At 31.8% G+C, this 21958-nt stretch overlaps 1 protein-coding gene across 8 annotated transcripts in view; it reads right to left on the reverse strand.

Annotated features, from left to right (window-relative positions):
* Window positions 1-21958, reverse strand: part of LOC145280106 (TBC1 domain family member 2B-like) — a 414275-nt gene that overhangs the window by 38480 nt on the left and 353837 nt on the right. For all 8 annotated transcript variants that reach the window (XM_080131850.1, XM_080131851.1, XM_080131849.1 and 5 more), the window contains 2 exons: window positions 15548-15633; window positions 9548-9644 (listed from right to left, as the gene is read on the reverse strand). In XM_080131850.1, coding sequence (XP_079987976.1) covers window positions 9548-9644; window positions 15548-15633 — 183 coding nt within the window. The remainder of the gene's footprint in view (window positions 1-9547; window positions 9645-15547; window positions 15634-21958) is intronic.

Genomic DNA, 21958 nt, shown 5'->3' on the forward strand with positions numbered 1-21958 from the left:
ATTGTGGAAGCATACAACAGTGGGAGTGGATACAAATCAATCTCGAAGCGTTTTGTGTCAACAATTCAAAATATTATCAAAACACATATGAAGTTTAATACTACTCGAAATCTTACTGGACAAGGCCGGCAAAAGAAATTTTCATCTCGAGCCGTTAGACAAGTTGTACGAAACATCAAAAAGAGCCTGAAAACCTCAGCCAAGAAAGCATTTCAACATTTAAGCGAGCAGGATATTGGCATTTCAATTTCAACACCAAGAAGAACACTGAAGACGCAAGGACTCCAAGGATACTGACTAAAGAAGACTCTTCTCCTTAATAAAAAAAAAACATGTTAAAGCCCGATTACAGTTTGTTAATAAACATATTGATAAAGATTCAACACTCTGGACATCGGTTCTATGGATGGATGATCATGATTTTTTTTTTCCCCCCACTGTTAAAAATTATTTTATATTTTTCTCCAGACATGAATTTCTCTTGACATTGTTATAAAATAAAATTGTTTTTAATTATCTAAAAATATAAAGTTTGGCAAATCTTTTTTCGATGTGATCAGATTGAAAAAAAAACGTTATTTATTTTTAATATTTTTTTTTTTCTAAAAGTACTGCATTAAATGAGTTGTAAGTCATAAGCACAATAAACTCTCAAACAACTGAGAGTCATTTTCATTGAAACGGATGCATCGTCTTGTTTATATTTTGATTGCATATTAAAGGCTTCATTTTTTGCTTGTTTTACTTTAATTATTAGATGGCTATTGGAGAAATGCATTCGTCTTGCCATGATGGAAGATACACTTGTCTTAATAGGGATCATGGAGCATCCGCATTCCAACGTTTCTTCTCTTCAAATGTATCAGATTAGCTGAGCTTAGCAATCATACTGAGTCCCTATCTTCCAAATTGATTAACCATTGTTTTCCATCATATTTTTTGGAATGCGTGTTAGTGATATCAGTGATGAGTTTAGAGAAAAGTATAAGCTGTTCGTTATGAGTAGGGCTGTGACAAGAGAATATTTTCATTATTTTGACTCTCGGTTATATATTCGACACAGTTAATCAATCGAGAACGACATCACTATCTAAAAACACATAAGATATTAACTGATACATACTCGAGAGTCAAAATAATGGAAAGAATATTCTCTTGTCATAGCTCTAGTTATGAGTTATATATGATGTGGCTTGGCATGACTGATCGATTGATAAGATCGTGCTTCTCTGACCTCCTATTTTAGTCCAAATAAAGGTTAAAATGGATTGTTGCACCTAAGCCATCTTAGTTCCTTATCAACTTATCAACTGCTCAGTCTTTTTTGATCACAAGCAGTTCACAGTGGAATTCTCCTGCGTTCAGACAACCTTTTTGCATTTTAGATTAATAATAAAATCTACCGCTTGTTAGGGTTTTGCTAATTATGTACCACAAATTAAGGTACAATAAATGTACGACAAAGAATGACAAGTGCATTCATATGATATTTAAGCACGTCATTCAAGCAACCTGAAATTCTTATGTCAAGGGATAAGAAGCAACCGATTTGGATTTAGTCGAATTAGCGTGCAAATTTTCTTTTTTTTCTTTCTTCGCTAAAAATCTTTGTAAAAAGGAAACAACTTTTTGCTTCAGACTGATTGGCTAAAATTTGAGGGAATTAAATAATTTGCTGATATATTTACTTTTCACTGCTATTCTTTTTTTTTTTTTTTTTTTGGTAAACATTTATTATTAAAAAAGCATTTACATTTTTTAAAAAGTAAACAAAATTTTTTTTTTTCTTTTAATTCAAGGGAACTGTTTTTCTTTTTACGTTTGACCCCATATTTAAAATATTTCCCCCAAAAATCTGAAAAAAAAAAAAAAAACAAAAGCAAAAAAAACAAACCATTTTGTTTATTTTTGTTACAAAGATTTTTAATGAAAAAAAAGTATGCAATTTGCCATGCCTAAATATCATATGAATAGAGAAATAGCAGGAGCAAGTGAGCCTTGTCAAATATTTGCTGTGCCTTAATTTGTCATGCATAAAACCGTTGCTTGTTATACACACGTTTTTGATCTCTCTCTATTCAATTTTTCTATACTGATCATGAGTGCCAAATAACCTGGTGTCAGAAGACTAAAGTATTCACATTTTGATAATCATACATCAGAGAGTAATCAACATAATCTGCTGCATCATTGGAGAAAAACATGGACAAAGAATTTAACCTTTTTGTCAGCAATAGAAAGCAATGCAAAGCCGGAAGAAAAAAAAAATCAAAACCTTAATGTTCTTCAGTGGTTCAAAAGTCATGACATTAATTCTATGTTCAATTTTGACACACCCAATGAAGAAATGAACCTTGCATATCAGTATGCACAAATAACATAATGATTGGAATACCAAACTAATTCAAAATAAGTCCTGTTTCTGCATAACAGCTTAACCACTTGCCCATTTCCGGTTCCATTTTTATATTTTTCATTTATTTATTTATTTTTTTTTTAAACATTTTTTTTAGTCCTTTCCTTTCTGAAAAAAAGATTATATTCTGGAAATACCAAAGGCTTCTCCCATCTCACTTATCTCAAACAGTAAGTCTATTTTAGTGTTTTGTGTTTGTGATTGATCTGGAAAATAAATCTAATATATAAATGGCTATATATCTGTCTCCATATTTTCAAACCCTATCTCTCCAAAGCTAAAAGTCGCAGAGTGGTGCTAGGGGCTTCAAATGATTGGACTTTTTATGGGCTGATTTTTTATAGGTCTTTAGCCTTTAAAATAGTTTTTAAGGGATCATAAAGGTGTCAAAAGTGGAAAAAATCGTTATACATTTTGTACATTAATCTTAGTTCATTTTTAATCAGTTCATATGCGTGTGACGTTGGTACAGTGGTAACGTCACCAGCTTTGAATACTATAGTTTTGCTTTCGATTATAGCTGATGACACCCAAATAACTTTTGAAATCACGACTATAATAATATATACGAAATCTGGATCAATTAAAATATCATATTTAAGCATATTTTATGACCTGGCAAAGCCTCCACCCCCCCACCCCGCCAGTAAATATATGAAGGCATAAAAAAACAAGCTCTACAAGATCCTTTTTCATTTGTTCATACATCACATTATTTTAACACCCTGCTGTTTGCATTGCTACAGCCTTCTTATACTCTTAAACATTTGTTATTAAAAAGAATTTGGCATATACTGTGAACCAAGGAAGAACATAATTTCTTAGACACAATTTTCCACATGCAGACATGTGTAACTTCATAAATTTGATAAATATGCGATAGAATTCTGTCATAAGGCATAGCAGTGTGAATTTGTTGATCTACGAAACTAGAGACATTTTAATGCATTAATAGAGTGTTGCAAAATTAACTATTTTGAAATATTTTTTCTATTTTTCAATGCAACTTTTAAAAAGTTTTCTAATGTCTTTTTTAAGCTCTCATTCATGATCGACAATCTGATTGTTCAACAGATCTTGCTTGCATGACGTCATTTTTCAGTGAACAGGCCTGCTTTACAGAGGTCATGACTCAATCCTGTTGATCTCAGTGGAACTTTCATGTGTTTTTGTACCTTTAATGCTTATTTTACACATTTTTCGTCTCTCTATTCAACCTTTCTATACTAATCGCAAGTATTTTTAGTAAAAAAAAAAATTGGCATGCACTGTAAACTACATAATTTCTTAGATACAAATTTTCACATACAGACAAGTAGAACTTCATAAATCACAAGGGTGTGAATTTGGTGATAGTGCTATCAGAGATTTAATACAAAGATATGTGGTGAATCAATATATTTTGTTGACCTAAATCAAATAAAATGTTTTGCTCTTTTAATTGAGCATTGTCAATAACCTTGTTGAAATTCAATGGTTTTTACTTTTGGATATTTTTAACCTGGAATATATTTTCTTGGAAAAAGATTTCTGCCTCAACAGAAAAATATTCAACAAAATGTTTAACCAGAAAATTATTTTACTAAAAACTATTTATTAATATTAAACTATAAAAAGGAAGATAACTAAAATTAAAAAAAAAAAAAACTATTTTATTTACACTCAATCAGATGTGCCTTATGCACTAAAAAAATGTAATTGGCATTTTGTTGCACTTTTTAAGATTTTAAATATTTATAAATTTTCTCATTATAAAAAACGATTATACTGATTATAATTTTTTGATAGAAGGAATAAAATTAATTGCATCTAAAACATTTACTAAATTTACATCAATTTACTAAATAATAATAATTTTTTACAAAATTCATTTACATGATTTGCTAAGATTTATTGATATAATTGGATAATGTTGCATTTTTCTTCTAATGTTTTGCCTAAATTAAATAAAACATATTATATATTTATATGATGTCCCTAAATTAACTATATTTTGAAATATAAATACGCATCAAAATGGATGAATACTTTTGGGATAGTCTGTATTAAGAGGATAATTTGCAGAGGGAACTAGATTTGTATGTAGAGAGGGAAGTTTGACCTGTAACGAACACAGTTCAAGCGTAATAGCCACGTTACACATCAACTCAACGGAAAGGCACCAAAACTGAAAGAAAGTCACCATGCTACATTGAGACATGATAGTGAACAAAAAAAAAAAAAAAAAGATGGAGAAAGCATGTGAAAATGCAAATGTAAAGTTAATATTATCACAATAACTGTCATTATTATGGTAATGCACACTAAACAAATAAGTGTCTCGCATTTCAAAAGATTTATGGAAAATGCAGAAAAAAAGGGTACTATACAAAAAAAAAATGTGCAAAAAATTTCCATTGATTTGCACATAGTGGAAACATACTCCGATAATAACTCGGATGACGATGTCCATACATGCAATACAATCGCTTCAAATAAATCCAGTGTACGCAAAATAGAAGCACTCAAGACTAAGAAAAATATATTTGAACCGTGGAAATAAAAATGAATTATTCAAACACACGATTCAAAATTGATTCTGGAATAGATACAACAGTATTGCCATTCATAGAATATTAAAAAAAACAAAATTGTTCAAGACTCAAACTGCAAGAAAACATCAGTTCAGCAAATCGTTTATAACAATAAAGTCTTAGGAAAAAACAAATAAAAGTCATTGTTACAGAAATGGACACACAAGCAATCATAGATGTGAAACCAGTACAAGATCTAAAACTAATTCAGAGAATTTTGTTTCGATGTTAGAATGATAAGGACCATCTGATCTTTCTGGAGGGATAATGGATGACATGCCCTGAACTGTGAAGCAAAGGTTGCACAATTACTAACCACTCCTCTCTTAAGTCAGCACTGCTTGATTCCAGTGCCAAGGACAAGGTGAAGTCCAGGATGACTGAAAACAATGCCAAGATAAGTGGAAAGTGCATACAGCACCTGGTGTTGCAAAATGGTCACCCATTTTAGTACTAACAATGCTCAACAATACCCAACTTTAGTGACACACCAGTTCCCATTAGATCAACATGATTATGCAGCATAGCTGTCTGACATGAATAATCTATTGGAAGAATCTAAAGGAGGTTTTGCTTCAATTGATGCTTTGTCAACAGAAAAAAAACGCAGAACTCTTTCTCACTAATACCACAATTCGTACCAACTCCTATTAACTTAAATCGTAATTCACAATATCAACTCTCAATGTCCATGCTCTCTTGGCTGTCAAAAACTCAGTCCACTGTCCTCTCTTATTCGTCCTTCTTATAGCCATTATTTCTCTCATGTACAAATTAATGCCACATGTATATAAAGAATTCATGTACAGACTTTATTCCTTCTAAAATAGAATTTGAGAAAAATGACAGAATTTGGAATTATAAAATCTATAGACTCGGTAAATTCCATTGCTGTAAAAAGCCAACAAAAAATTCTCACTTTGGATCCCAGAAACTTCAACAGAGTCAAAAAGCAACATTTCAAACTCCCTACAACAGAAGACTTTTTTGCACAAATGCATAATCTTAGACACTTTGCTAAGCTTGATGCATCTAACAACAGCTATATGCAAATTTCAGTTAATGAAGAAAGTTCCTGCATTTTAATGTTCAACACAACATTTAGAAGATATTGGTCCAAGCAAGGCACAGTGTTATTTAAGTTTTTCAATTTGAAATCATAAAAATAAAGAAATAAAAAAAAAAACAAGAAATTCCAACATTTTCAAAGAACATTACAAACAGGTAATCTCTCCTTTCATCATAATCGCTCTGACCCCCATCACACCCCAATTGAAATGAATGGCTCTCGTCTTTGGGCAGCTCCATGTTTTGACAAGCTTCTGGGACCGACCTTCAATCCTGATCTGAAATGGAACGCACACATCAAATCTGTTGCCAAGATCAATGGAAAAATAGTTGGATTGCTCTACCACTCAAATACGCATCTCACTGCCGATGCAATCCTCTATCTGTATAAAAACCAGGCAAGCCCTAAAATGGAGTACAATTGCCATATCTGGGCAAGAGCTGCTCAGTGTGCTCTACCCAGCCTTGATAGAGTTCAATACTGGCTTCAAAACCTAGTAGGTGATGCCATTTTCTCTTCCCTGCAACTTATTTCCCCACAGAAGAGACATTGCAAGCCTGTCTCTGCTCTATCATTATTTTCATGGCAAATCTCGACTGAACTCCAATCTATGGTTCCCCCTTGTCAAACTTTCACAAAAACATTAGACTAGCTACAACCACTATATATGATTTCCCTTTCTCTCTGTGCCTAAATCCAAGTGCAAATTCCATAAACAAAGCTTCTTTCCCAGAACTGCCCGCCTGTGGAACACTGTTCCACGGGCCTGCTTACTGGTAGAATATAACATGGTAGACTTCAAATCCAATGTAAATGTTATTGTTGAGCCTTCCTCATAAATAATCAAATTCTACCCACACCATTATTACACTACCGTCTTCCATTTATTAGCCCTTAAAGTCGAGTGGCCTTGGGACCTTGATAAGTGCTAACTTTCAAAAAAAGGTGTTCCATATGTACTTTGTAAAAAAATTATTTGCAAGTCACAAACAGGAAAATAAAATCTTTCAACAAAAATTCAAGAATTAAAATCACATAATCTAAAAGTAAGAAAAACAGAGATAGATATACATTAATATATAGTAATAATTAGTAATAAATAGATATACATTAATAATTAGTAATAATCAGTAATAAATGGATATACATTAATAATTAGTAATAATTAGTAATAGATATACATTAATATATAGTAATAATTAGTAATAAATGGATATACATTAATATATAGTAATAATTAGTAATAGATATATATACATTAATATATAGTAATAATTAGTAATGGATAGATATACATTAATATATAGTAATAATTAGTAATTAATAGTTATACATTAATAATTAGTAATAATTAGTAATACATGGATATACATTAATAATTAGTAATAAATAGATATACATTAATGATTAGTAATAATTAGTAATAAATAGATATACATTAATGATTAGTAATAATTAGTAATAGATAGATATACATTAACAATTAGTAATAATAAGTAATAAATAGATATACATTAATAATTAGTAATAATTAGTAATAAATAGATATACATTAATAATTAGTAATAAATAGATATACATTAATAATTAGTAATAATTAGTAATAAATAGATATACATTAATGATTAGTAATAATTAGTAATAGATAGATATACATTAATAATTAGTAATAATAAGTAATAAATAGATATACATTAATAATTAGTAATAATTAGTAATAAATAGATATACATTAATAATTAGTAATAATTAGTAATAAATAGATGTACATTAATAATTAGTAATAATTAGTAATAAATAGATATACATTAATAATTAGTAATAAATAGATATACATTAATAATTAGTAATAATTAGTAATAAATAGATATACATTAATAATTAGTAATAATTAGTAATAAATAGATATACATTAATAATTAGTAATAAATAGATATACATTAATAATTAGTAATAATTAGTAATAAATAGATATACATTAATAATTAGTAATAAATAGATATGCATTAATAATTAGTAATAATTAGTAATAAATAGATATACATTAATAATTAGTAATAATTAGTAATAAATAGATATACATTAATAATTAGTAATAATTAGTAATAAATAGATATACATTAATAATTAGTAATAAATAGATATACATTAACAATTAGTGATAATTAGTAATAAATAGATATACATTAATAATTAGTAATAATTAGTAATAAATAGATATACATTAACAATTAGTGATAATTAGTAATAAATAGATATACATTAATAATTATTAATAATTAGTAATAAATAGATATACATTAATAATTAGTAATAAATAGATATACATTAATAATTGGTAATAATCAGTAATAAATAGATATACATTAATAATTAGTAATAATTAGTAATAAATAGATATACATTAATATATAGTAATATATAGTAATAAATAGATATAAACTAATAATTATTAATAATAAGTAATAAATAGACATGCATTAACAATTAATAATAATTAGTAATAAATAGATATACATTAATATATAGTAATAATTAGTAATAGATATACATTAATATATAGTAATAATTAGTAATAGATTGATATACATTAATAATTAGTAATAATCAGTAATAAATAGATTAATAATTCGTAATAAATAGATATACATTAATATATAGTAATAATTAGTAATAAATCGTGATATTTACAACTAAAATTAAAAATAGGTTTAAGGCTCCAAAAATTCATACTAGAATTAATTGCAAAGACACGTGGCATAGTGGTTAGAGCACTGGGAAAAATCAATTGTAAAAGTGATATCCTCCTTAAGGTTGAAGGTTCAATCCTCAGTGTGGGCGACCGGAAAAATATATTTGTCAATTACTTAGTAAATAAAGGGTTCCGCTCAAAATTCCCTCCAAATTCCTGAGTTCGACAGAAACATTCCAGAGTTTGACAAGATACACCTGAAGAAGGTCGGAGGTTACATCGACCGAAATTGTGAAAATCACACTCAAGATGAGAACTGTAGTCTGATGAATAACACAAAAAATAAATTCTTGTTAAGTCGCTCTCTTAGATAATCATAATTTGCTCAATCTTCCATCATTACCAATCGTCATGGTGTTGACTCATAAATAAACCAGCAACCACATATGAAACATGCACCAATAAGAGATGAACCTCAAATATTTTTGTGACAAATTATCAGTTATTTTAAATAAAACAAAGCTGACCAACATAACCCTTTGATAGTTTTGTAACATTATCAGCCACCATGCATCAAACATGAGCTGTCCACTACAATGAATCGCAAATTACTTTGAAATAAATTATCAGCCACTGAAAATAATTTTGGATTGAACCAGAGATTTCTTCACCTTTTTCTTCAGCTTCTCTACAAACATGAATTATTTAGAATAAGGAATTGTGTTTCAGCATTAATTAATAAACAAAAGATATGGCAGAAAACGGACAAAATGGATAGGAAGCAGAAATAATCTTACGTTTGTGAGTAGGCAAAATCACCCTTGAAGTTAAGTTCCGAGTCCAAAACTTCTTCTAGTAATTGTCTGACGACTTCTGGTTTGTGTCCACTCTCTCCTAATAAAAGAAAGAAAAAACATAATACAATGATACAAATAAATGGTACGTCAAACAACTGCAACAGAATAAGACAGATTTATTCAGCAGAACATATTTAATGTCTAAAGAGTGATGAGTAAAATCGGGTTATGAAATATTAAAAATCAGTAACAAAATGTAGTATAGTATATAATACATATGTATATAATCAAATAACATTATAAATCATGAACAGATAATCAAATGCAAAAAACTTTACAGCTTGCTACCGAGAGTTTCATGTGCTAAAAAACACGGTCTTTAAATCAGTTGGATTCAACCTGATCTCAACTGAAGCTGAGTGGCCATGTGTGAAGCTTTTATTTGATTGGCTGTTCATCATGTTTCTCAAAGTCCTATGTACGACATGAAAAGAAACTGGAATCTTAGGAAGATTGCCATCATTCCGCTAATTGTAGGAGCAACCAAACTCCTGAAAAAGCATTTCAAAAACTACACAGGGAATATACCTGATAGAACTAAGTGCAAGACAGATTCAAACAATTGCATTTAAAAGGATTGTTACAATCTTAAAAAGATCTCTCGGTTAAAATGTATAAGATAACAAATGAATTCTTGCTTTATCCCCAACTAGAACAAAATAATAACATTGATATACAGTAGAACCTCGGGATACAGCATTAATCTGTTCCGGGGTTGGGATCATAAGGTGAAATCGCTGTATGGCGGGGCCTAAGCAAAATTTTATACAATACATATTAAAAATTAGTAACAAAATACAGTATAGTATATAATACACATGTACATAATTAAATAACATTATGAATAACACCGTAAGGCAGGGCAAATATCATAACCAGGCCGGAAAAACACTATATTCCACATGATAACCTGAAAAAAAAAAAAAAAAAAAAACGTATCCAGGGTTCTACTGTATTGTTGTACTTAAATTTAAAGTAAATCATGGTCATGATGCGTTTGCATATGTCAATGATGCTGTTGATGGGAAGAGAGATGAATGTTTTTTTAATGCTTTTTTTTTTTAATAGATTTAGATATTTTTAACTAGTATATTCGTATATAGGGATGCTAATTCTATACTGGTCATGGTTTTCTAATAAATATTTATAGTTCTAATTTTATTGAGAAAATCGCTTGAGTTTCTTACATGTGAGGAGTTGATTACATTCAATAGAATTTAATATTTTTGTGACAACTTTGTAATTCTGTGAGTGATGATACATGACAGATAATGGGTCATGGAGGCGAGTTTGGTTTGTGGATTTTCATTATAATTAGTGTTCAAATGATTAATTAGTATCAGGAATCAGAAAATTCAAAATATTTTGGGATATTTTACGGAAATATGTGCACATATTACATGGGTTTTTATGGTAATCCAAAAATAAAATCTAAGACAATAATTCTACAGCTAAATATTTAGATATTTTAAAAGAATCGGAATTGGTATTTGTATTGGAATCAGAAAAAATGTTTGGAATTGTCCCATTACTTCATATAAAATGAGGATGGTAAAATGATATTTTATGTAGGATATCTACTAATTTTTTTTTGAAAGATTTGTTCAATGTAATTGTTGATGAGAGTTGGTTATTTTGTAGGTGTTTTCATATTTTGTCAATGTGTGTTTTCTAGGCATAATTATTTTGCCATGAAGCTTATCTTCTTTTATATAAATCTCAGTTGTCTGTGTATTTGAGTGTGTTTGCATGTCTGCTAAAAACTTATCTCATCCGCATTGTATAAGCACAAATGTGGTATCAGTAGAAAGAGCGATCTCTTAGACACATAATATAAAAAAAATCGTCAATTATTTCATGTAGAAATGTAATTTTGTTTGAAGGGCGGGGGTCAGATAAAAACTTTCCTTTCCACACAGTTTGCAAACTGCGCATTGTGGTCCCATTCGCTTACTAATTTAAGTTATATGAGTTTGTACCCGGCACAAAGCATTTTCCCTTTTTTTTTTTTGGCTTACAAAATTTTGCTTTTATTTCTGGCTGATAGCACTCAAGTCTTGTTTTTTTTTTTTAAATATTTTTATGACTGGGCAATGCCCCCTCCCCCAGTTTGTTATATAAAAGGCAGTTGTCTGTGTGTATGTATGTATGTATGTATGTATGTATGTTTGTTTGTAATACAACTAAAAGTCCAAAAAAACTAGCCAAAGACCCACAAAGTTTATATTTTCTTTATCAGCATTACTCTGGATGTATAATATCTAAAAATAAGACAAAATTACTCATTCTTTGGGTGTCAACTGGATCAGGTTTGGTAAGAGGAATCAGTTTTTCAGTCATTTTCAATATTATCTATTATACAAAGAAAAGATGAAAGAGGAGTGTGAAAAAAAAAAGGAGGAAAGTATGTGGATAAATGGCGAAGGAGGAGAAAAGAGAATAACAGCAAGACAGATAGAGAGAGGTGTAAAGATAGGAGTTTTAATATAAAGATGTTACACACACATTTTAACCTCTTTTATTTAGTTTTTATGACCTCAGACAATGCCTGCTAATCATATATAGAAGCATAATAATATCTTAATCATGAGAGAGATTCATCAGTGTTTGCATATGTCGTTTAGGTAAAGTGATGTTGAGTTGAGTGATGCAAGTAAGAATAATCCCTTGGACAAAAACCTTCTGTGAAATCCATGTCTGTAGTTGTAGAGGATGTTCTTGGTGGCTTCCAATGTCAAATTTTAATCAGAAACCGAGATCTTTTATTTCTTTGGTTGGAAAATGAATGTGTATCATTTTATCTACTTTGGTAAAAAAAATTATTTAAATTTAAAAAAAAAAATCACTCTTGTTGTGGAAGTGAATTGTCATCATATTGCTTATATATTGTTACAGTTTCTTGTATATATGCTTATCAATTCAAACAAGATAACACAATGAGTAACGACTGATCTAGTGTATATAAATGACCTTGTCTGTCTATGTGGGGAACGGTCTCTACCAAACTACTCTGCCAAATTTTAATCCACAGACTTGAAACTTGATATATAGGAGATTTGGACTTGTTGAACAAATTCGATTTGGTTTTTTAGCTGGCAAAAATAGCTGCTAAGAATCAAAACAAAAAAAATTGAAACTTGGCAAGTTTAAGTCAACTAAACATGTTATTTCTATGCTTGCACAAATATACATTTATATTTTTAACAACGTTATTTTTTAAAATTTTTATATGCATATGAACTTAGATCAGATGGTAACAAATAAGGCTGGAGAGCCACATATTTTGGTTTCGATTTTAGCTGATAGCACCCAAGTCATATTTTTTTTAACTTTTGAAATCACTACTATATATTGGATACAATATAATATAGTATTGGCTCTATAATAATAAACATGAAATCCACATAAATTAAAACATAGTTAAGCACATTTTATGAGCGGGCAACGCTGGGTGACCAGTACTATATTATCGTAAATTATATAACAATCAACAGAGAATTGGTTCTATAATAATAAATATTAAATCTTCAAAATTTAAAATATCACATTTAAGCATATTTTACGACTGAGCAACGTCAGGCAATGTGCCAGTACACACACACAGACACACACACACACGTGTTTATATGAATGAAAGATAAAAATGCACAAGATAAAGTGTTTTAAAAAAAAAAAAGGGGGGGTGTAGCATCACAATACAATCAATTTGTATGTTGAGATTTAATATTTCGTCTTCCATTATCTGTTGTGGTCCTGTAAAGATCCGGAAGACACAATTCTGTTATTAGCAGAAACAAAATATACTGAACAGAAAAAGGTTTGATTGTTTTGTTTTACAGCATATCAACAATTTTCAGGTTATTTAATGCCGAATTCAGTTATTTTGAAAAGTTTTTATGCTTCAGGTTCTTTATATCTTCAAATATTTATTTGTAGAGTTCAATTTGGTTTTGTTTTACGGCATATCAACCCTTTAGTTTGTAGTGTTTGGTTTGATTGTCTTGTAATGGACTTTGTTGTTTTTGCTCCCTGCCCTAAAGAACATGAACGAGTTTTGCAATGGGAGAGAGATCAGTCGGGAAGGGAGAGAGAAAGGGAAAGGAGACAGGGGAAAGGGAAGGGGGGGTTGCAGAACATAATTAAGTTTTGTAAAAGGGAATAGAAAAGCAAAAATATCAATGTTAGGTGCATTTTATCCCAGGAAGCCAATATCTTCAGTCAGCCTGATCTGGTAGCACCAGGAACAGAAAAGAAAATACAACAAATGAAGCGTGTAAGTATACGTCAGTCGGACTGCCAAGTGTGCATGACTGGTGTGTATTTATTTGCTTCCCCACAAGAGTAAATTAGACACAGAGTCGTTTTTTTATGTGTGTGTGTGAGGGGGGGTGACCAGCTCCCACCAAGGCAGGGCCCAAATAAATAAATAGGAATTGTCTGATATGAAGGATTTCCCCTCACATTGACCAAAACTGATTACTTTAAGTGCAGCATCTTAAGAACAGATACTACACTTTGAACTTTTATTCCCGGACCAAGAAGACCAGGAGGTGCTTGTGTGCATGACTTGTGTATAACATCGAGAAACATATTCTTCTGGTCTTTATAGTAAGTGGAAGAATTCATTATTATCTGTAGGGTGGACACACTACAACATTATTCAAAATACTTTATTAGAAATAGGTTATCATGTCTTTAGATATTTGCAGTTGTAAACAGATATGAGAAGGGAGTAGAAAAGAAAAATCCAAAAGGAAGGGAGTTTCGCCAACATTTTGAAAGACATTTGTTTAATGTCTAAAACGAAATCAGATAAAGGAGAAAAAAAGAACGAAAAAATTTGACATTCAATAATATCTGATACAAAACAACAGTTTTTTTTATCATATCACTAGCAGGGAAACCCGACGTTGCTGGGGATTAAACGAGGATCAGCAAATGTTCCACGCTTCTAATACTTTTATTGTCATCGAAATCTGTGAAGTCTAGATTGTTATAACTTTAAATAAAAATATCTGATGCTACCAGATAAGAAGATAGTGACTTCCTAACCAAAATTGCACAAAACATTGATGTTATTCCCCCCCCCACCCTTTCTCTTTACAAAACTCAATCATGTTCTGCAAATTCTAAAACAGAAACAATTTTCCTCTAAATAACAACCAAACCAAACACTATAAATATTTGGAGATATAAAGAACTTGACTTTAACCCTTTACCGCCAAATTGTACATTCAAGTCACCTTCCAAAAAACACCTGTATAGGAAATGTTTCTTATTCTTAAACACCTGTATAGGTCTAACTCCTATAGCTTGTCAGCCCAACTGGTCTTTAAATACAGGTCTATGCAAGTGAATGAGGGGTTTGTTTATGGTCGTGCGTCAGTTGCACGCTAACTTCTGTCACGTGTGGGTTTCAAGATTTAAAAACTTATTTATTGCATAAAAAAATTCTGGTGGTAAAGATTTAAAAAACCCAAAACGGGTTGATATGCTGTAAAACAAAACAAACCAAACTAAAATAATCATGCAAAGGGCATTTCAAAAGTAATGGATCATTAGGGGATTGCAAATTGCATTGTTATGATGGCTGAACTTATGCATTTATGACCTGAAAGTTTCATCTCTCTGTTGCAGATATGTACCATGAGACTCTAAAAAAGCAACCCTGTCCTGGGCGTGTGTCAGAAGCAGAGATGCATCATAGAATTCCTGGCAAAACAAAACTGCATTGAGAATGGTGGTGACATAGAAAAATATATTCCAGAGCATAAAAGATTGTTTGTTTTAATGGTGCCACTCCCATCTTTGTAGCTCTTCAACTTTGAGTTAAAAAAAATAGGAGGCTTTACTTTTGGAATGAACCTTGTACATTAGAAATGTAAAAAAAAAATAATAAAATAATGATATTCTTAAACAAAACAATGAAATGAAACCAACCTTGAGTGACTTTTTTCAGGTTCTCCAAAATGATTAGATATTTGCTCATAATTTTGTAATACTTGGCTTCTTGCTTAGCAAGTTCCCTGAAAAGAGGAAAGACGAAATAGAAAACGGCTCAAGTGACAACGCAAGCCGACATGACTGCAAAAGGCAACACATAAACACGGTTACATATAGATAAAATATGAAGATATCTACTGTGAAAACTTCACTCTTCAATGGATTTCATACTCCAAAAAGAAATGCCAATGTGAAATCCATATTGATCAACCAATAGTCGATTGATAATAACAATTATATGGTCACATCTGTTCATAATTCTGGGTTTTAGTTGGCAAAATAAATCATATAGTCATCAATCGTTGGTAAAATTTTAGCCAATAGTGATTTTTTTTTCTTCCTTTTTTCTTTTTTTTTTCTTCCTTTTTTCCTTCTTTTTCTTTGTCTCCCCTTTTTTTTCGTTTTTTTTTTTTCTCAAATAATTGTGAAAGAGCAAAGTATAATTTATAAATTTTGTGTCTACGTGCAAAATATTTAAAAAAAATAATTACTTCCAAGTTAATTCATTCAAGACGACAAAGGTCAACTTCCAAATACTAAAAACAACAAATAATTATATTATTACATTATTGTATATGGGTTATCTCCTTCATTTGCTTATGGTTTTCCATTGCAAATGTTTATGATTTCTTATATGATTTTACATTCAATTACAAATAAACCACTAAATACAATTTTTTTTTAGTGGAAATAGCTCCAGACAAGGCATGAAAACACTTGATGTAAGGAGCTAAAAAAAAAAAAATTACTACTAAAAACTTGCCAATGATAAGTGTTAGAAAGAATAGATTCTGACCTAGAAAGCAGCAATTCTTCCCTCTTTGTCAGAAACATCGCTCATAGAATGTGAAGACTAAAGGACAAAATAAGGGAAGCAAGAGTTACAAGGTTACCAAAAATAAACCCAATATCCATTTTCTACCCTCCTTCATTAAGAAAAGTGTTATTTTTTACTTGGGAAGGATCACTGCTTATCTAGGCCTGGAAGTCATTCTAACATAAGGGTTAATAAGTGTTTGGTAGATGGTGAGACAACATTGTGATGATCAGCAATGGTGGAAGTTGCGCAGGGTTTCATTATTTAAGAGGACGGCTCAACTGGAATTTATTTACATCAGAATTGAAACTAACCATATTATAGTTAGTTGGGAAGCAGCTCTATGGTATTGTGCTCCACAGTCTGACAGTTCTAGAAAAGAAACTGTGCCCATGGAATTTTTGCTTAGTTTTAGAATGCACTAGTCAGTTACAACTTATCAAGGCCCAAAGGCCACTCGAAGATAAGGGTTTTGTGGTGTCCCCCTTATGGATAACAATGAACTTTCTGCTTTCTATAAAGACCAGGAGAATATGTCTATCGAAGTTAGGCACAAAAAGTTATGCACTCGTGGCAGTCGGACTGACGTATAACCACTATCTTTATTTTTTGCATTTGTTTTTCTTTTCAATACTCTCGTCTAACTATGACCGCTGCCAACAATTTCTTTTACTCTCTATCTGCATCTAAAACTAAACGCAAATTCCATGAAAAAAGTTTCTTTTACTAAGAACTGACCACATGTGGAACTTTATACTGCAGGGCTGCTTTCCAGCTGACTACAACATGATCGTTTTCAAGTCCAATATAAACAAGTTCTTGTTGAGCCATCCTCTTAAATAATCAAATTCTACCCAATTTCCACAACAACCGATCATTAGTGTTGTCTCACCAACCACTTTATGCTGCTTAACCTTTATCCTCGAGTGGCCTTCAGGCCTTGATAATTAGTGACTTAGTGTAAAAAAAACATTTTTTTAAGTTAAAGTTACTTATTGTTACATTATAGACTCCATGACAAATTGTTGTTGCAAGACAAATAAGCATCATTTTCGACAGGTTATGATTAGGGTGCTTATGCAGAATACAGACTTCATTTTTTTACAGTTAAGATTTCCAAGTTAAATTCAGTTTTTACAAACTCTTTTAATGATGTTTTCCCCACCTTACAGATAACAACCTCAATTTAGCTTAGTGTTGTGGTGCCCACCTTATGGATAACATTGAACTCTTCTGCTTACTACAAAGACCGGAAGAATATGTCTATCGACATTATGCATACTTGGTAATCAGATTGACATGCAACCACTCTTTTTTTTATGTTCTATTTGTCCCTCTTTTCATTATATTTTGTTTCCACCAAATACAGAGTTGCATCTTTGTTGCAGTCCACAACAAAGGTTTAATGAGTTAGTCAGGTAGATAGTGAGACAACACCGTGAGGTTTGAAACTGGACAGAATTTGATTATTTAAGAGGACGGATCAACAAGAATTTGTTAACATTGGACTTGAAAAATGACCATGTTATAGTTCACTGGCAATCAGCCCCACCGTATTGTTTCACAGACGGGTAGTTCTACAAAAAAAAAAAAAAAAAGGTTTGCTTATAAAAGATGCATTTAATTTTAGAAACGGAAGAAAGGAAAATTATTTACAATGGTTGTAGCTAGATGAGTTCTTGCCGTGAATTGTAGCCTTGAAAAACATTTACAATAAACAAGGTTGATACTCGATTGAAATGAGCAACCAAATAGTAGAATCTCGCCAATCTTTCACGAAAACACCCGTCTAGCTGAAACCACTGTCAGTAATTTTCCCCACTCTTTCTCTGGGCCTAAAAGAAAATGTAGATTCCATGAACAAAGCTTCTTTCTTAGAAGTGCACGCCTATGGAACTCTCTTCCGTTTGCCTGTTTTCCACCTAACTACAACTTGGATGTCTTCAACATAAACAAATTTCTGATGAATCGCCCCCTTAAGTAAGACACTTTATCAAATTTCCAATACTAACAATTACTACCATACTATCCCATTGATTACTGTACACGCAATAACCCTTATCCTCAAGTGGCTTTCGAGCCTTGATAAGTGGTGACCCCCATGTAAAAAAAAAAAAAAGAAGAAGGAAAAAAAGGTTTATTGCAATAGAGAGTACAATAATGGTTGGAAATGCCACTAACACTATGCAGGTTTAACCAGCTTTCTCTAAAGGAGGAAGTTCCATAGGAGTATGAAATTCACAAGCAGTCCCCAGTTGCATGTATATCCCCATTATGTGAGTTGATGACGTTAGGTTTTTTGCAACTACTGCAGGGAGACGTCGAAGTCCTCCTACATACAGCGGCTGGAATCCTGAAACTGATCACCCATCTGGTACTGACCAGGTTCAGAGTTGCTTAACTTTGGTGATCTGATGAGAACTGGTGTGTCAATGTGATTACGTCATATAATGGACGGAGAGACTTAGTTAAAAATTTCTAATATCTGAAGAAGATCAACACGTAATACACTATATGCACTGTCTGTACATAGTAGTGATGGAACAATTCCAATACCTTTCCCGATTCTGATACAATTACTGATTCCGACTCTTTTATAAATTTCTAAATATTTAACTATAAAATTGTTATTTTTTCCTGATTACCATAAAAAAAAAACATGTTAAATGTGCATATATTTTCTCAAACTTAAAGATACACTTGTGAGAGTGATCTATAGATTTTAACTTTACTGGTTGTTTGAAATCAATAAATATTTATTATTACTGCCAGCTGTGGAAGATTTTGTTTAAAACAAAATCTATTAAAAAAAAGAAAAGATAATTAAAGGAATCGTTTTTGGCATTGGAAAATAGGCAAAACTTTTCTGATTTCGATACAGATTCTGATACCCCCAAAAGTTCCAATTTTTCTGACTCCTAATTCTGATTGTCTCAACACTATTACATAGGTGTGCAGGATATCGTATTGCAATAAAAAGTAAAGAATTAAGCAGATTTTAAATGTATCTTTTGTAATTCTTCAATTGACAGTCACTAATATCTTAAAAATGTTTTGTTTTTTATCAAAACCATCATTATTTGTTTGTTGTTCTACAAGCATCCCTTTTTCTTTTTTTTTTAAATTATCTTCTCAACTGAACCTGTAGGCCAGTTCATCAATTATCATAATGATCAAAGTGTAGTATAGATCTCAAACTGCTGAATGTTCTGTGTGTGACTGAGAGCAATCCTAGCCATCCGGCAGCATTCACCCTAGGCAGGTTGAACTGGCTTCCTCTAAAAAAGGGAGTGTCAGGTCAAGAGAATATTAGATTTACAAACGGTCCTAGGTCTAATCTATATCCCAATGAAGGAAGATGATAACATTATTTTATTATTATTTTTTTTTGCACTTCTTGCAGGGAGATGTCGATGTTCTCTCAATACAGCACCTGGTATTCCCAAATGGTCACCCATCTAGTACTGACCAGGCTAAACGTTGCTTAACTTTGGTAATCTAACGAGAAACACTGTGTCAATGGGATTATGCTGGATTGTGTAACTGACAGTATTGGCCTGCAATGAGACAAGGAGAAATGAATAGCGTTTTTTGCAATCCTGACTATAACTAGAATGGTGGTATTTTGTTCTCTCCCACTACAAGGATTGGTTGGTTGTTTTTGTTTTACGGCATATCAACCCTTTTCGGGTTATTTAATGCCGAATCCAAAGATTTTGAAGAAAAATTTTTTTTAATAGAATATATTTGTTGTTTTCACGTCGGTTTCTATTTAACCCATAGTTAGGACCCTAACAGGTACTACCACTCCGGGTCAGAGTGGACCTGGGAGCAATGGTAATTAAAGGGTGGCTCCACACTCCCCAAAGCCCACAAGCTGGGGCCTCACCACTGGATATAGTTTAGGATCATATCCAGGACCCCCATTGAGGGACTTTTACCCTCTGCAGGGGGGCAGTCGGCGTATTCTAATGCCCCATCGACAGGGCCCCCACTGCAATGACTTAGATACCAGGGTTAGAAAGTGGGATTGAGAAGTCAGTGCCCTCAAGGAGGGGCATTCTGACCTGCAAAAAGTGTCTAAGCAGCTTTGTCAACATTCCCTGGCAAGGACGCCCCAAACAATTAGCAATAAACTAACTCCTTCTCAAAGAGAGAAACAAAGCCTGGGAAGGTGGACCTTCTAGAACTGCACAGAACTAGATTAGACCGCAATCAACAGAGACCAGGTCATTACAGGAATGGTTTTTAAGAGGTTACGTTTTTTCCTGATCAGGATGTGATCTCGTACTTTAAGAATGAGCTTTAGATTAAAATTAGATGTTATAGAACAAGTACAAGTTATAATTTTATGCATATGGAAGAGAGTCCAGTATAAGTATGTGTTCCCTATGTGAATATGGCATGCATACAGTCCTTAGTCTTGTTGGACCCCAGCCCAGTTAAAATAGCCTCTGAGCCAGGTGTGGGAATGATACCTGTCTCCACTTTTATTTTTTAGCAATAAGAACGCTACCCACTTTTATTTTCATCTTGACTTCTTCAATTGTTTTTTTTATATTGAAAGGAAATCATCCACTCCTAAACTCTACATCTATTTAATTTCTTTTCACTTAAGTCCCTACCCACTTTAGAAATTCACTTGCCTATTTTCAATTATCGATTTCAAGATGTTGCATTTCTATGCCTGTTTTACAAGTATTTTAATGGAATGTGCTCCGACGAGCTCAAAGCACTTGTACCCCCTTGTTATAAATATCTTCAATTAACCCTACAAGCAGAAAAATCTCACCCCTACACTCTAGACATCCTTAGATGCCAGAAAACATTCTACTTAAATAGTTTCTTCCTTCAAGCTGCTAGATTTTAGAATTCCCTCCTGAGTCTCTGCTTCCCTGACTGTACTGACATGCAGAAGTTCAAATGTAATATGAATAGACTGCTCAACTCTCACTGCTCACCTCCCTACATGGTATCCCTGTAGACTTGGTCCCAAATCATAGTAGCCTGTTATGTACAAATGGCACTGAGCTTTGTTTGGGATGAAAAAACATGATAAACGGTAATTTTCAGTAAGAATTTTTATAACCCACAAAAATTTTCACTGAATTTACATATTAAAACCGTGCAGGAAGCAAATCATCTTGAGCCATTATTTCCAGATAACTTGTTTTGCTGCAGAAATTAGCAAACATAAGTAGCATAAAATGAAATTGACCCATTTATTGCTACTTAACCACACCATTCTAATAAAAATGAACTTTTATCACTATTTATGAAACCTGAGTAAGCGACCACTAAACACAAGACTAGGAAATAAATAAAACTACTGAACCAACTATTTACCATTCGGGTTGAATGTGAAATAAGGTTGAGCTTCAAGTGGGGTGTGGCTATTTTTCAAAAACTAAAAGATTACTTACAGCACTGTAGTCTTCATTTAGAACTTGGATAACTATATCAGCCAAACTTCAAGAAGTCAAAATATTTAAATAATAATGATGCTCGAGTGATGTACAGGTTTGATTTAT

Source organism: Euprymna scolopes, chromosome 7, assembly GCF_053919585.1.
Source record: "Euprymna scolopes isolate OS-2025 chromosome 7, ASM5391958v1, whole genome shotgun sequence".
In the NCBI taxonomy this organism is placed as follows: Eukaryota; Metazoa; Mollusca; class Cephalopoda; order Sepiida; family Sepiolidae; genus Euprymna; species Euprymna scolopes.